This window comes from Montipora capricornis, chromosome 12 (genome assembly GCF_036669925.1).
Source record: "Montipora capricornis isolate CH-2021 chromosome 12, ASM3666992v2, whole genome shotgun sequence".
Classification (NCBI taxonomy): Eukaryota; Metazoa; Cnidaria; class Anthozoa; order Scleractinia; family Acroporidae; genus Montipora; species Montipora capricornis.
This window is the reverse complement of record NC_090894.1, coordinates 24,704,280-24,718,060: the sequence shown is the minus strand read 5'-3', so window position 1 is coordinate 24,718,060 and position 13,781 is coordinate 24,704,280. Positions and strand designations below refer to the sequence as shown.

The following is a 13,781-nucleotide window of genomic DNA, read 5'->3' as shown; positions in this document are numbered from 1 at the left end:
AGGAATCAAGCGGGTGGAAGAGACCAAGAAAGACAAAGACAGGAAATTTTCAGTCAAGTTAAATCTCAGTGGATTTGAGCCAGAAGAAATCAAAGTCCAACTTCGAGGACAAGAGCTGACGGTCACTGGGAAACAACGAACACCAGAGGAGAGCGGTTTGCAATGGTCACGTGATTACCGTCACCAGATTCTTCTACCCGATGACGCAGATCTCGGTTCATTGACGTCACGCCTGTCCAAAGAAGGCGTACTGACCATAGAGGCGCCACGTGATCCAGCTCTTTTGCCAAACGAAAGAAGTGTGGATGTCACCATAGAAGAAGGCGAAACTCAAAGTGAAGAACAAGCAAAACAGACAAGCGATGAAGCAGAAGGAGCACAGGACCAGTGAAGTAGAAGACTCAATGTAACAACCACTAACATGAAGTTTTAGAATTTATTTGTATTTCTGCACACAAACATAAGGAAGTTAAATGTTTACATGGTTGCTTCACCAGTGGATTATAGTCCAATCGATCAGCTAGCAATGGATATTGAAAAGGTAGTGCATAATAATCCGAGCAAGGAATATGCTCATTAGCGCTGTTGCCTTGAAGATTTCTTAGTTTCTCACCTATTGATTGATGGGGACAAAAGGCTTAAATTTGCAGAGACAACTAAGATTTACAAGTTCTTTTTCCAAGTTAATATTCTTATTGCACGATGCCTTCTGTAAGCAAATTCTTATGATAAGAAAACATTTCAACAGGTCGTCAACTGAAATTTACTTTAGTAGGTATGTGCTTTGGATCATCGCGGCCTTTCATTTTTAACGTAACATAAGTGTTTGTGTAATTTATAATGGCTTGAATGTGAATCAATACTCGCACTTAGAGTAAGCGAATTGCATTTGTGCTACTTCAGAATGGTTTTATGCGAAACAGCCCTTCAGCCTCGTCTATAGTGGCCGACAAAAGAAACCGTCGATTCCAGTTTTTAGATACTCCATGTTGTCGTTGCAAAAGCCATCTGTCATCATTGTCTATATAACTAATAAAGCATGTTTTAGAATTAACTAAATTGTGGTTGTTTGGTGTTTGAGAGAAGCGCTGAAATAGTAAGCCAAGTTACAGAAATTGAAGCTTAATTTAAAACAGTAAACGATACTTCGAGGCAATCAATGGAAACTATTCTGTGGAACCTGGAGGTGATGCCTCGTCTGCGAGTGAATCTCTGTTACTGTTACTCGAATCGAGCGCTGTTTTCAGCTAGAGGTTGGAGTTGTGGGCAAAGCGAGGATTTTTGTGAAGCTTGTCTATATCAGAATTTGTTTTATGAGGGCGCAAAATCTGTTTAGTTTTGCCCTAACAGCCAAGACTCCAACATGGCAATAGAGTAAACTGGCGCCATTTGATGAAGACAGAAAAAGTCAGTACTAAGTCATTTTAATTTCCTTTTAATTTTGGCGCTTTTAGTAATAAATAACATTAAAATAGAGTAGACAAAGATAACATGATCTGTTATTATTAATTAAGTGTAATTATTATCTTAAGTAGGGTTCCACCCAACAAGTCCAAAACCATGTCACAGGCTTGAAAAAATGTTTTCAAATTTAGAAATTAGTTTCTCTGAACGCAGCCCTGAGTTACAAGCGACCTTAACAATGAATTAGGGGTCCAACTTCCCGCATGGCTTTCCCTTTTTTTTGAGCAAGCTCTATTTTACGGTTAATTATTCGCATTATGTGTTTTAAACATGCTTTTACCAACCATAAAGACTCGTTTAAACGGTATCAAAATTTGCTTCAACCTGCATTTAAAACTTTGTTGAACCAAATGTTCGGTGCGTTTGAACAGGTCGTCCAACATTGTTGAAAGCATAAAAGATGTTGAAAGCTTGTTGAAAGCGTGTGGAATCAAGTTCAAATTGGTTTAAACTTTCATTCAACATCGATTCAACTTTTCCTTTGTTCTCAAAAATGTTGAATGGCGTTAAAGCCGTTTGAACACTGTTCAACAATTGTAGAACACACGCATGCTCCATGATCGTCACATCAATATGGCTGCACGTAGTTTATCTGGACGAGAGACGAGTCTGGTTTCTACTTCTTAGTCCCTCGCAATCAAATTTTGTATTTTGTTGGTGCAATGTTGGAACCATTTGAACGGCTTTCGCACAACTCTGTTTTTGCGTCCAACATTTGTCGAATGTCCGTTCAACTTACGTTGAACGAACGTTGGTCAAATTCCGAAACCTTTTAAGGGCGGTGCCTACTAATTCAAAGATGTTTTTGCGCGGTTTACTGAATGCGTGGGAAAAGCAGATCTTAACAAGTATTATTGAAATCCAAAAAGAAAATTGGGGGTAACCACGCATTTTTCGAAGATAATTAATCAACAATATTTGTAAAAAGCTTCAAAATACAGAGCAATGTATGGCGTTCTTTGGCCAAATTGAAGCTTAATTATCTCTGAAAAATGCATGGTTACCCCCAATTTTCTTTCGGAATACCAAGAGCACTTGCTAAGTTCGGCTTTCTCTGCATAGTTTTGAACCGCGCAAAAATATCCCCGTATTAATAAGCACCGCCGATAGGAAATCCAAGTATCTGGAGATGCGCAGAACGTATGCGCAATAACAATAGCAGGCACCGTCCTTAAACGGGCTTTAACAGACACAACAGACGTAAAAACAATCGCATCAACCAAATCCTGTGGCAAAGCAAACAGACCCATTTGGCGAGCGCGGGAAATCGCGTGCAAGTCCCAAATTTTGACTTTGATTGGCTGAGATTACAGCGCCGGCTTTATAAACCAATCACCAAGTAGTATTACGCAAAACAAAAGCATTTGCGAAAGTAACTTTGAAACTTAGGGTGCGGTGCGTTCGATTGACCGTATTCCGGAATAAGAATACATGGAATATAAGTTAGAATCCTTCGTTTTTACGGAGATTCACATTAAAATTGTCAAACATCCGCTAAAACGCTATTTTAAACATATTTTTATTATCCTTGCTGCTTCGAAACGCGCCAAACATACCGTTTTAATCATCACTCCACGTATTCTTATTCCGGAATAGGATCAATCGAACGCGCCCTTAATTGAAAACCGCTATAAAAATCAATGATTATTCTGCTTTTTAATGAACATATATTTATATTTATTTTTTTTCAATAGACAATCCGAGTTAAAAGAACTGAAAAATATCTTCTATACAATAGACGAAATCGGCTAACTCAATGTTGTACACAATTCAAATCTTTTGGGAATAAAACGTTTCGTTCCAGATATTTCCATATCACTTAAATGTGAATGCTACTTTATAATGCAAATACAATGCACAAAGAATCTTAACCCCGGGAGATTTGAATTGACCTCTTTAGCTTGTACGTTTTGTCTTCCCACTTCAGACCACGCGATGTTAAGAGTTGGCCAAACGAGAACGAGAGTTGACGAGAGTTTGTCAAGAGTTTCACACGCAAACAAAAGAGAGAGCCTGGGGAACACCCTGGGAAAACCATGATGTAAATATGGCGACTAGCCATCCGGTTTATTCAGCCGTGGCGGACGCCTTGGCGTTGTCCTTGGGCCCCGAATCCGCGACGCCATATACTTTTTCCTTTTTTATCTGAGCCCGCTGGAAAAAAAAAACAGTAACTGCTGACCGCAAAACTCTCGCTCAAACTCTTGTGCGCGGCCAAACACGACAAAACTCTCGCCAACTCTCATGAAAAATTTGAGCGGGTTCAAATTCTATGAGAGCTCTCGAGAGTCAATGAGAGTAGCCGAGAGTGGATGAGAGTTCCTGGCCAAACCAGAGCGAGAGTTCCAACTCTCATCAGCTCTCGCTTGGCCAGCGCTTTACTCTACGGAAGAGTTTCTTTCAAATGTCGTCTTATGCACGTGCATTGTATGCATAACTTATGAAAAAAGAAAAGGAAAATTCCCTTGGGAACATCACGTGGTCTGAAATGGGAAATGAAACGTTCAAGCTAACATTTATGGACGTGTTTTCATAAGCGGTTTTTCAGGTCGCTTAGAGAGTGACAAACAAAAATTCCGTGAAAACAACTCGTTTAAAGTTAAGCGCGTTGGTAAATCTCAATAGAATACTCATTAAATTTAAGCCACCAAACCAGCAGGCAATTACTTTCGGCCAATAGACCTTATTCCAAAATGGCCGTCATTTAAATATTCTTTTGTTTTTATTCAAATTAGCCCTTGATGGCTCGTTCTTGAGCTGCAAATTCAAAAGAATATTTTGCCTTGAACGAGGCATCTAGGTCTAATTTCAATAAAAACAAAAGAATATCTAAATGGCGGCCATTTTGGAATAAGGTGTATGAGGAGTCTCTTTCGGTTATTCAAATCGGAAATATAACAGGTGTGCTACTTTTATTATTTTTATTATTGTATTGGCACGTGCTCTCTCCTCATTTAATCTTACCCGTGAAAACACGTATTATTTTTAGGTCACTTAAAAAAGCCTGCAAAGAAACCACTTTCAGGAGTTTGGTTTTATCAACGGAGTTGATAATGTAAGTACAGAGTTTGTAAAAGCTGATGTTTCGAGCGTTAGCCCTTCGTCAGAAAAAAACAGCCCTTCGTTCCGATTCGCTCTGACGATGGGCTAACGCTCGAAACGTCAGCTTTTAGAATCTCTGTACGGTGGTCAATTTACATTATCAACTCCGTTGATAAGACCAAACTTTCGTATACTACTTCCCCACCGACGCAGCACCACAGTTTCTTTATAAACTACCCCTTTTATTCACTTTCAGGAATGTTGTGCGAGCCAACGCCTGTAGTGAAAACACTGCCTGAGTTAGCCGATTTCGACTATTTGCTTTAGTAGAGCGAGTTTCAATCGAGTGTCGCAAAATCAAAACCAAAGTAATTACTTTGGCCAATCAAAAAGGAGGGAGACAATCCAGTAAATCAATCAAAACTCGAATTACACACAGCCGACACAAAGCGCGGGAAAATGTGCACGCGCGAGCCACGATTGGTTTTGGTTTCACTTCCGATTGGTTGCGAGTGGCGCGAGAACTTTGAACCAATCACTGAGTGAAGAAATGAAAAACCAAAGCAATTCGCTAATTACTTTCGATACTCAATTGAAAACCGCTCTATGTAATTTCCTCAGCCACTGAACCTTCCACACAGTACCATTCTAGCCAACCGCAATTTCGACATTATCTTCAACGCCGCGGCAAAAGGCGAAATCATTTTGAGGCCTTTGGTGAAAAACCTTCACCTCGCTTTGAGGCTGAAGGGAGCACTGTTGATGCAAAAGAGACATTTTGTTCGTCAATTCGTCATTGTAAAAATGTTTGCTGCGTTCGCAGGTTACAAAAGCCGCTGTTTTAGTTATAATAATTTTGACACTTCAAGATTCCCAGACGTCCACCACACATTCTCGTTTTGGCAATGTTATCCAGCTCAATCATCGAGTGTAATAGACCCGGTAATATAAAGTCTTCGATCTAAACAACGAATAAGAATTATCGAACTTGAGTAAATACTCGCCACGACCAGGATACATGTGACTACCGATGATAACTTCCTCGTTACAAGGCCTCCGCACAACTGGGAGTATCTCGTCCCTTTTTGGCTTGGGAGGAATGGACTCGTTCTCCGACGATTTTTCTTCTTCCGTGAATTCGTCATCATCTGATTCATTCACTGTGACTGTGACGTTCTTGGCAAATGGCTGAGACCATTCAAAACTAATACCAAAACCAAGATCATAGTATTCGGTGGCAAATTCCCAGAAGAGACAGTTCCCTAGGGAAAAAGACGAGAAGAACGTTTCATAATAAAATCAAATCAAAGTCTCTATTTTTTTCCTTTATGATCTCAGGGATTTGCATGAATGTTTTTTGATATAATTAAGTCAATAATGCACGCATTTTAATTGATTCTCACCTATGACCTATTAGAGGACAGACGCATCGCTGACGTCATCATCAAAAACTTTTCATTATTTATTATAACTATAAAACAAATAGATTAAATGTTGCCGTGCGTCCTTTCAGTAACAGATCATAGGAGACGTCAATTTCTGGTAAGAACATCATCTACACACGCGGCTATTGCCTCGTGTGTCACCTTTTTGTTCTTACCACATTGTGACGTCATCTGTGATCTAGCTTATTACTGAACAAACGAACTGCGACATGGAACCTAGAGTGACTTTCATTCGAGTGTCGTAAAACCAAAACGAGAGTAAGTACTTAAGCCAATCAAAAAGGACGGAGACAATCCAGTAAACCAATCAAAACTCGAAGTAATTACACGTAGCCGACACAAAGCGCGGGAAAATGTGCACGTGCGAGCCACGATGCGTTTTGGTTTCACTTCTGATTGGTTGAAAAAGAGGCGCGATAACTTTGAACCAATCACTGAGTGAAGTAATCATGAACCAAAGCAATTCGCTAATTACTTTCCACACTCAATAGACCTTATACACGATTGCCGCCATGTTGGATTTGCCTTTGTCATGCAAATTAGCTACACACTCTTGAGGGGGCAAACAACACAAGTTCGAGAGGTCATAATGAACATCTTAGCCACACATATGATTTGTTTCACGTTCCCTGAACGTTTATCACCTAAGTAGTAAAATAGAATGATTACACAAGTTACTTCGATGTTTTTTGGTGAAAAATGAGCAGATAACGAAGTAGAAAGTCAAAATGTTGGAGGCAATCAAAAGATATAAAATTATTATAAAAGGTACTTAACTCTAAATTCTAAAATGTACTTTTAGCAATGCTATTTCAATATTTCGACGAGCTGATTTTCCGCAGTTCGCCTTTATTCCAATGTTTGCCCCCCAGCATAACACATGGCTAATTTGCATGACAATTTGAAAACCAACATGGCGGCTATCGTGAAGAAGGCCTATTGAAAACCACTCTATACTAAACTGCCATATAACAATAAATGTTATAAACAACCCAAATTTGACCAATGGCTCAATAACAATCACTGTCTTCACCGCGCAATGGTGGCTCAGTTGGTTGAGCACCGGGCTGTCACGCGGGAGGTCGTGAGTTCAACTCCGGGCGGACCAACACTCAAGGTCTTTAAATAACTGAGGAGAAAGTGCTGCCTTTGTAATTACATCTGCAAATGTTAGACTCTCTAGTCTTCTCGGATAAGGACGATAAGCCGGAGGTCCCGTCTCACAACCCTTCAATGTTCATAATCATGTGGGACGTAAAAGAACCCGCACACTTGTCGTAAAGAGTAGGGCATGTAGTTCCCGGTGTTGTGGTCTGTCTTCTATGGTGTATCATGGTTGGGAGGGTAAATGCTCGGAGATATTAGCTACACCAAGCTACTCTAAAAATCCGAGGGTAAATAAAGATATATGTTATGTTATAAATTTTCGCCCCTTTTCGAGTTTGCCTATTCAAGTTCATTAAAAATAAACTGCCTTTGAAGTTAGCAATGCAGTAAAGTGCGCGTTATTTAGTTTTTGAAATCGCCTCAAATTAAAAAGGACATGTCATTTTGTGACTTTATTTAAATAGTAGTTTTTTTTTTAATTGGGCTTAAATTTTAAAAACAACACTACACGACAGATGTTGATAATTGCTTTGACAAACTTAATAGCCTTCGAAGAACTAACATGAACGGGTCGAAATTTCTGGTATTATGCCTCATCACTTACCTCCTTCATGTGTGGGCACACGAACTGTCATTGTCTCACCGCGACCAACAACTAATACAGAACTCGGATCAGACTTCACATGTTGAATGAACTCTTGGACTTTTGGACGTGTCCATAAAGAAGCGGGTTGTATTCTAGGTGTGCCATTGACAGCCTTCGTCTTCGGCTAAACAGGATTAGAAAATAATTTAATCTTACAAGGCAAATCCACCAGCATTTTTTCTTTGAAGCAAACAATACGAGGTTTTGATACTGTAATGATTTTGGTTCTAAAGTGCTGTCAATTGGAGCGGACTCCAATATTGTTGGATTTTGTTGGGCTTCGTAAGGCTTATAAGCATAGCGGCTGCCTCAAGAAGAATTGCATAGAAATTGGGCTTTGTTTCTAAATAAACTGTGGAGATGCGTTGGTGAGCGAGGTCAGCATAAAAATATGATTCTATGAAAAAAATAAGGTAATGATTGGACCTCCACTGAGGGCTTTTATAATACATCGCATGGTGGAGCAACCCTCCTTATTGGTAATCTTAAGATTTCAACTTTGTTTCCAGGTTCCTCTCCCTTCCTCCCTCAAGACAGTACCCTGGTTGCGGATGGTCACGTGTCTACATGTATGTGTACAAATCAAATCCTTACTGAGGGTAGATCCTTGACTTAATTTTGTCAACAGTCAAATTCAGTTCAGTCTTGGGAAGGGAGAAACCACTTGCTTTTCTTTAACAAAATAATGTCCGTCGCTCACGTTCTTTAGCGGACTTCAAGTTGTGCTTCTTTCAGTGGCCTGGGTATACAGACCTTATTATTATTTTTGAAAGTAAAATAAGTAATTTGACTGGAGCCGAAGACGACACGAACTGATATCCACGGGCAACGAGGATTTACAGATCTTTTTTAGAGTTTGCTTTAGATTAATAAACATTCTGGAAGCAAGTGATGTATAAATTTCCACTCCCTACTGGGCCAGAAACGTGACCAGTCGCAACCAGGACACTCTCTCAAGGGAGGACGAGAGAGGACCCTGGGAACGAGGTTGTTCAGATGTCCCTGAAAGCTTCATCTGGATTAAAGAGCCGCTAACACATTGACTACATTTGCCTCTCCTTTCCCACATAGTTTAACAGTGATGTCTTTGCCTCAAAATCAAGGTCACACAAATGAATTATTGCAAAGTTCTAATATCCCGTGGCTTTGTCCGATGACACGCTTAAAAGACGCTGAAAATGCAAATGATTTTTAATCACTTAAGACTGCTCTTTCCGCTAATAACAAACATAATGGTACATGTATGTCACCATTTTCACCCTGACATGAAATTTTTGTGTTTATGAGCTGCTCAAAGTAAAGGAAATTAAAAACAAGCGGTCCTTTGACGCACAACCAAGCTAGTGCGAGGCGTGCATCCTTTTCGGATTCTTCTTATAAAACTATTTTGCATACATGTACTTGTTCAAAAAATAACACAGCTCAATCCTTGATCTAAACGACTACTAGTTTTACCAAGTTTATGAACCTACATGAGTATGTCATACATAAAATCAAGAAAGGCTTACGTTTGTGTAAACATTTGCCATGTAGTACTTATATTTCAACGGAATTAACTATTGGAGGGTAATGTGAAGTGCTACTTTTCTATCGATGTAAACCATGTGAGCCCTCGAGAGAAAAACTCTGACCAGGGTGGGAATTGAACCCACAACCTTCGAGTTAGATCACTGCTGCTCTACTGACTGAGCTACTGTACAAGGTCAGAAGGGAGCAGGAGACCTGCTTTCGTGATCTAACTCGAAAGTCATGGGTTCAATTCCCACCCTAGTCAGAGTTTTTCTCTGTCCTTGTGTGGGCCCAATACCATCAGTTGGGCTAACGCTCACATGGTTTTCATGGATACAAAACTAGCACTTCATATTACCCTCCAATAGTTAATTCCGTTGAAATATAAGTGCTACATGGTCAACGTTTGCACAAACCAAACCCTCCCCTCTAATTGTCGCAATAATAATAATTATAATTGTCGCTGCTAATCGCCGTCGCAAAGAACAGCAACGACAATGGCGCCCCTGGCAGCCACTATACGGTCCACGTGTGACCTTGGAGCACAGCTTACAGCCAGCTGGAATCAGCTGTATGCTGGTTTTTGCCGAGGGGGGAAAACCGGAGAACCCGGAGAAAAACCCTCAAAGCAGAGAAGAGAACCAACACAAACTCAACCCTACTAATGGCGTCTGGTCCGGGAATCGAACCTCGGCCACATTGGTGGGAGGCGAGTGCTCTCACCACTGCGCCATCCATGCTCCCCTCTACTTGTACATATTCATTGTCATGAAATTGACATCTTAAATTCCCTTGACCAGCTCCCGTCTGACTTTGTAGCTCCTTCAGTAGAGCAGTGGTGATCTAACTTGAAGGTTGTGGGTTCAGTACCCACCCCAGTCAGAGCTTTTCTCTGTCCTTGTCTGAGTCCAATTCCATTAGTAGGGCTAACGCTCACACGTTTTAAATATCACTCCACATTACCCTCCAATGGCTAATTCTGTTCACATAAAATCAAGACATTGGCAAGAAAATCATTAAAGTTCTGCATTTGCTTTTGGTAGAAAGATTCATCAGAACACTTTAATTTTTCAATTAATTTTATTTTTTATACTCATCCTTAGACCTCTGCTGCTTAAGAAAAATTTAATGGTGAATTACATTGGTATACCTGTTGTCCAGTATTTTGATGTTGTTGTTGTTGTTGTTGTTGTTGTTGTTGTTGTTGCAAACTTTCTTGTTGCTGTCGTAAGAGCTGCTCTTGCTGTCTCATTATTTCTTCTTGTCTTCTCCTGAAAAGAAACAGAAGATAACTTCAAAATTTTGTCAAATTGAAAGAAAGTTATTTCAAACAGCCCTCTACACTACAAACACTGCTTCTGAATCATAAAATGAAATCCCCGTTTGAATGTTTGGGTGGGAGAGACGATTCTAGGAGAGTAGGCCACAGAGTTCCACATATTTTGTCACTCTTGCACACACACCATGTGGTTGGCCAAACTGGATTGGCTAGATAAGTTTCCGACCATTACCTTTCTTCCTCCTCAGCTTGTCTTTTCATTTCCTCTTCCAAGAGTCTCTGTCTCTCGCGCTCTGCTGCCTCTTCAGCTTCCCTTTGCAGTCTTTCTTCTTCCTCTCTTCGCAATCTCTCCTTCTCTTCTTTTTCCCTCTGTTGAGCCTCCATCCAGGGTCTTAGCTCAGGTGAGCAAGTCCCAAGTAAGTCACAAAACTTCTTCATGGCTTCTTGCGGCTGCAAGTTTCCAAGACTCTCCCAAGCTCTCCTAAAGTAATAATAATAATGGTTTATTATCAGTATATAATACAATACAATACAATACAATACAATACATACTTAATTGACCGCTCCCCATAGGGGCTTTTCAGGGTCAATGAAACACAATGAAACGATAGAACAGAACAACAACAACTGTTAAGAATCCCAACTGGCTGGAGGCAAACCAGTTGCAACCCTTGTTGCTCAGTCGGTAGAGTGGCGGAGATCTAACCCGAAGGTCGTGGGTTCAATTCCCACCCTGGTCAGAGTTTTTCTCTGTCCTTGTGTGGGCCCATTTCCATCAGTAGGGCTAATGCTCACATGGTTAATATGGGATAGAAATCTAGCACTTCATGTTAAAATACTAAGTATGGCTGCTTTAGGCCGGTTTAGGGGTGAATGGGTGAAATGGGACACTAACCCAGCACAGTTCCACCAAAGATTTTGTCCTAAAATGAAATGTTCACTGACAGGACAGCTGTGAAGCAGTGATTCCCACTTACTGACCTTTAATGATTAAACATGAACGAACGATTACAAGGAGACCTTACCGTCGGTCATTACCAATAACATCAAAATAACCAACATCTGGAAATTTCTCTGGATCATAAGGTCCACTAGAAACTTGCTTCCAATAAGCTGTCAAATCAACTTTCTCGTCATATGACAACTTGATTATCTGTTTTTCTGTGAATATAAGTAAACGCAGTTACCATAATGAACAAGGGACTGTATCAGATCATTGATCCCCTCCCTTTCACAAGGTTCCCCATCAACAAGTAATATCATCTGGTCTAAGACAAAGTAAAATCTTGTACATGGCTGTTTTTGGAGGTAAGGTAAGGTAAAGTCTGCTACGAGCCTTTAAGACCAACCAGACCGGCACTTATCTCCGGTTTCTGTAGCATGAAGCGACTAGGAGTATTTCTACTCACCCCTGGATGGGATGCTAGTCCATCGCAGGGTTACCACTGAGGGTTAAACAGAATGACACCAGGTTCTGCATTATATGAGGGGTTACATCAGTAAAATGGAGCTAAATTTGTCCAACATTGAGGATGCACAGGAATTGTCAAAGTGGCTTAAACAGCCGTATTCATCAGCATCGCACAATGGAAACGAGCATGGTGACCCCCCTTTTTAATCACATTTTTATCATCTCCTTGACATGTTACAACAGTGTGCAAAGTTTTATCGGAAATCTATGACAAGTTCTGTTTCTAAGGATTACCTTAAACCATTCTTATGCCTTAGTGTGTAGGGGTACCATCTTAAAAACAAGTGGGTTAACAGTACAATATGCCATCCTTGTTAAATTAAGTATTACAGTTCATGTATTTTTCACTCACAAACATGTTAACCTAGTTTTTAGAGCGAAGTCTGAAGGACGGAGAACTACGTATTAGGTTTAGAATGGGGCATGATACGTCAAGTAAGCAACATAATATTTCCTGATCAAAATTCCGGATGATGTCGATAGTCCAAATGGTCGGATAAAATATGATTCCTTACTTGACGCAAAGAGGTTAAAAATTCTTCAAATTCTTTGTTAGACCACGCGTAGTGGTGTGTAAGTATCTCGAAATATTTCATCTAGGGGTAGGTGAGTCCGCTGGTCTTTAGAGAACAAACTGGGAAATATCGCTAATGTACTCCCCTAAAGATAATCCATGGTCGACATCCAAAACCGTCAACGGCGAGAGAAGGGTAAGTCGCGTGTCTCATTCTTAGCGGATCAGTCCGCCATTTTGATGTCGCTTTGCTGTGGAAGTTTACATTGTACGGACGGATGTGCGGGCTCCACAACAATTTGTGAAAGGTAAATAATTTACGCTACGTATGAAAGGGACGTTATGGTCTGTTTTGTTGCTTCTATTTTATCTGGAGGGAATCTACCTGCCTTCTTTACATCGACAAGCACGTTTATGGCAATTAAATTACTATATGAGCCTTTAGTTTACTCAAATGTGCCTTTCTCGCTTTTATTTTCCTTTACTTTTAAGATCGACAAATGATTTAGAGCAAATCCTGTTGATCAGCTCTCTGGACCAAGGCCACTTCCTGTTTTCACCGTACGTGCTCGTACGTGCAAGACTTCGCACTAACCGTTCGGTACCGCTCGTTTTTTTAAGTCAAGATACACCTATGTGTTGAATGTTAAGGATACAAGAAAGCAGGCCATTGCAAACAGCGTAACAGGGGGTACGAATCGAACGAAAACTTCCTTTATATCAAAGAGAAAAACTATGGTTCTCGGGAAGAACTCCTTCTCTTTGATCCTAACGATTTCTTATGAGTCCAATTCAATGTAAAAAGGGGGAGGATATTAATATATTTGTTCAAAGTTACCGATCTACATAAGAAACAATTCGAACCCTTCCTCTTTTACCTTTATGATAGTACTGTAAGCACAGTTTGTAATATTCTGGCAGGGGGTATCCATATTTGTAAGGTACCTCTTCACTTTCCTTTTTTGTAGCTCCACTGACATCTACACCGTAGTTCTGATCCTCTATAATTGTTAAATTGTGAGGATTTTCGGCAATTCCAGCATCGCACCGACCATCCGCCATATTGCCACGCGTACTGAGCCAAAACAAGCAATTGAGCATGCGTTCAAGGTTCTTGTCCCGATACTCGTTGAACCCGAAACCCTCGTCAAACCCGACCCGGAAACTTGTACCTCACATGATTTCGAGTGAAATTTCGGGCGAGTGCAATTTGTAGTCTTTGAAAAAAATTACAAGTGCTTATTTCTTCTAAATTGCGCGGGAAATATCATGTGATTACTTATTATAATAATATACATGAAAAA

At 40.3% G+C, this 13,781-nt stretch overlaps 2 protein-coding genes across 2 annotated transcripts in view; one reads left to right on the top strand and one right to left on the bottom strand.

Moving 5' to 3' along the window:
• LOC138027960 (uncharacterized) overlaps positions 1-5,015 on the top strand; it is a 5,888-nt gene extending 873 nt beyond the window's left edge. Inside the window, exon 2 of the mRNA XM_068875597.1 lies at positions 1-5,015. This exon is cut by the window's left edge and continues 342 nt beyond it. Within this exon, the coding sequence (XP_068731698.1) occupies positions 1-391 (391 nt within the window). The 3' untranslated portion in view covers positions 392-5,015.
• Positions 3,104-13,571, bottom strand: LOC138027958 (Golgi resident protein GCP60-like). Its single transcript, XM_068875595.1, has 6 exons — positions 13,356-13,571; positions 11,518-11,653; positions 10,725-10,973; positions 10,364-10,484; positions 7,663-7,828; positions 3,104-5,768 (listed from the first exon to the last, which is right to left on the bottom strand). Exons 1-6 carry the CDS (start codon positions 13,537-13,539, stop codon positions 5,428-5,430), a joined length of 1,197 nt encoding a protein of 398 aa, XP_068731696.1. The 5' UTR covers positions 13,540-13,571; the 3' UTR covers positions 3,104-5,427.
• Between the last annotated feature and the right edge of the window lie 210 nt (positions 13,572-13,781).

Coding starts and splice junctions, on each gene's coding strand:
- LOC138027958 (XM_068875595.1), bottom strand. CDS start 13,539: ATGGCGGATGGTCGGTGCGATGCTGGAATTGCCGAAAATCCTCACAAT. Junction 10,974..11,517: donor GTTATTGGTAATGACCGACG/GTAAGGTCTCCT, acceptor TTATTACTTTAG/GAGAGCTTGGGAGAGTCTTG. Junction 7,829..10,363: donor ATCAAAATACTGGACAACAG/GTATACCAATGT, acceptor AATCCTGTTTAG/CCGAAGACGAAGGCTGTCAA.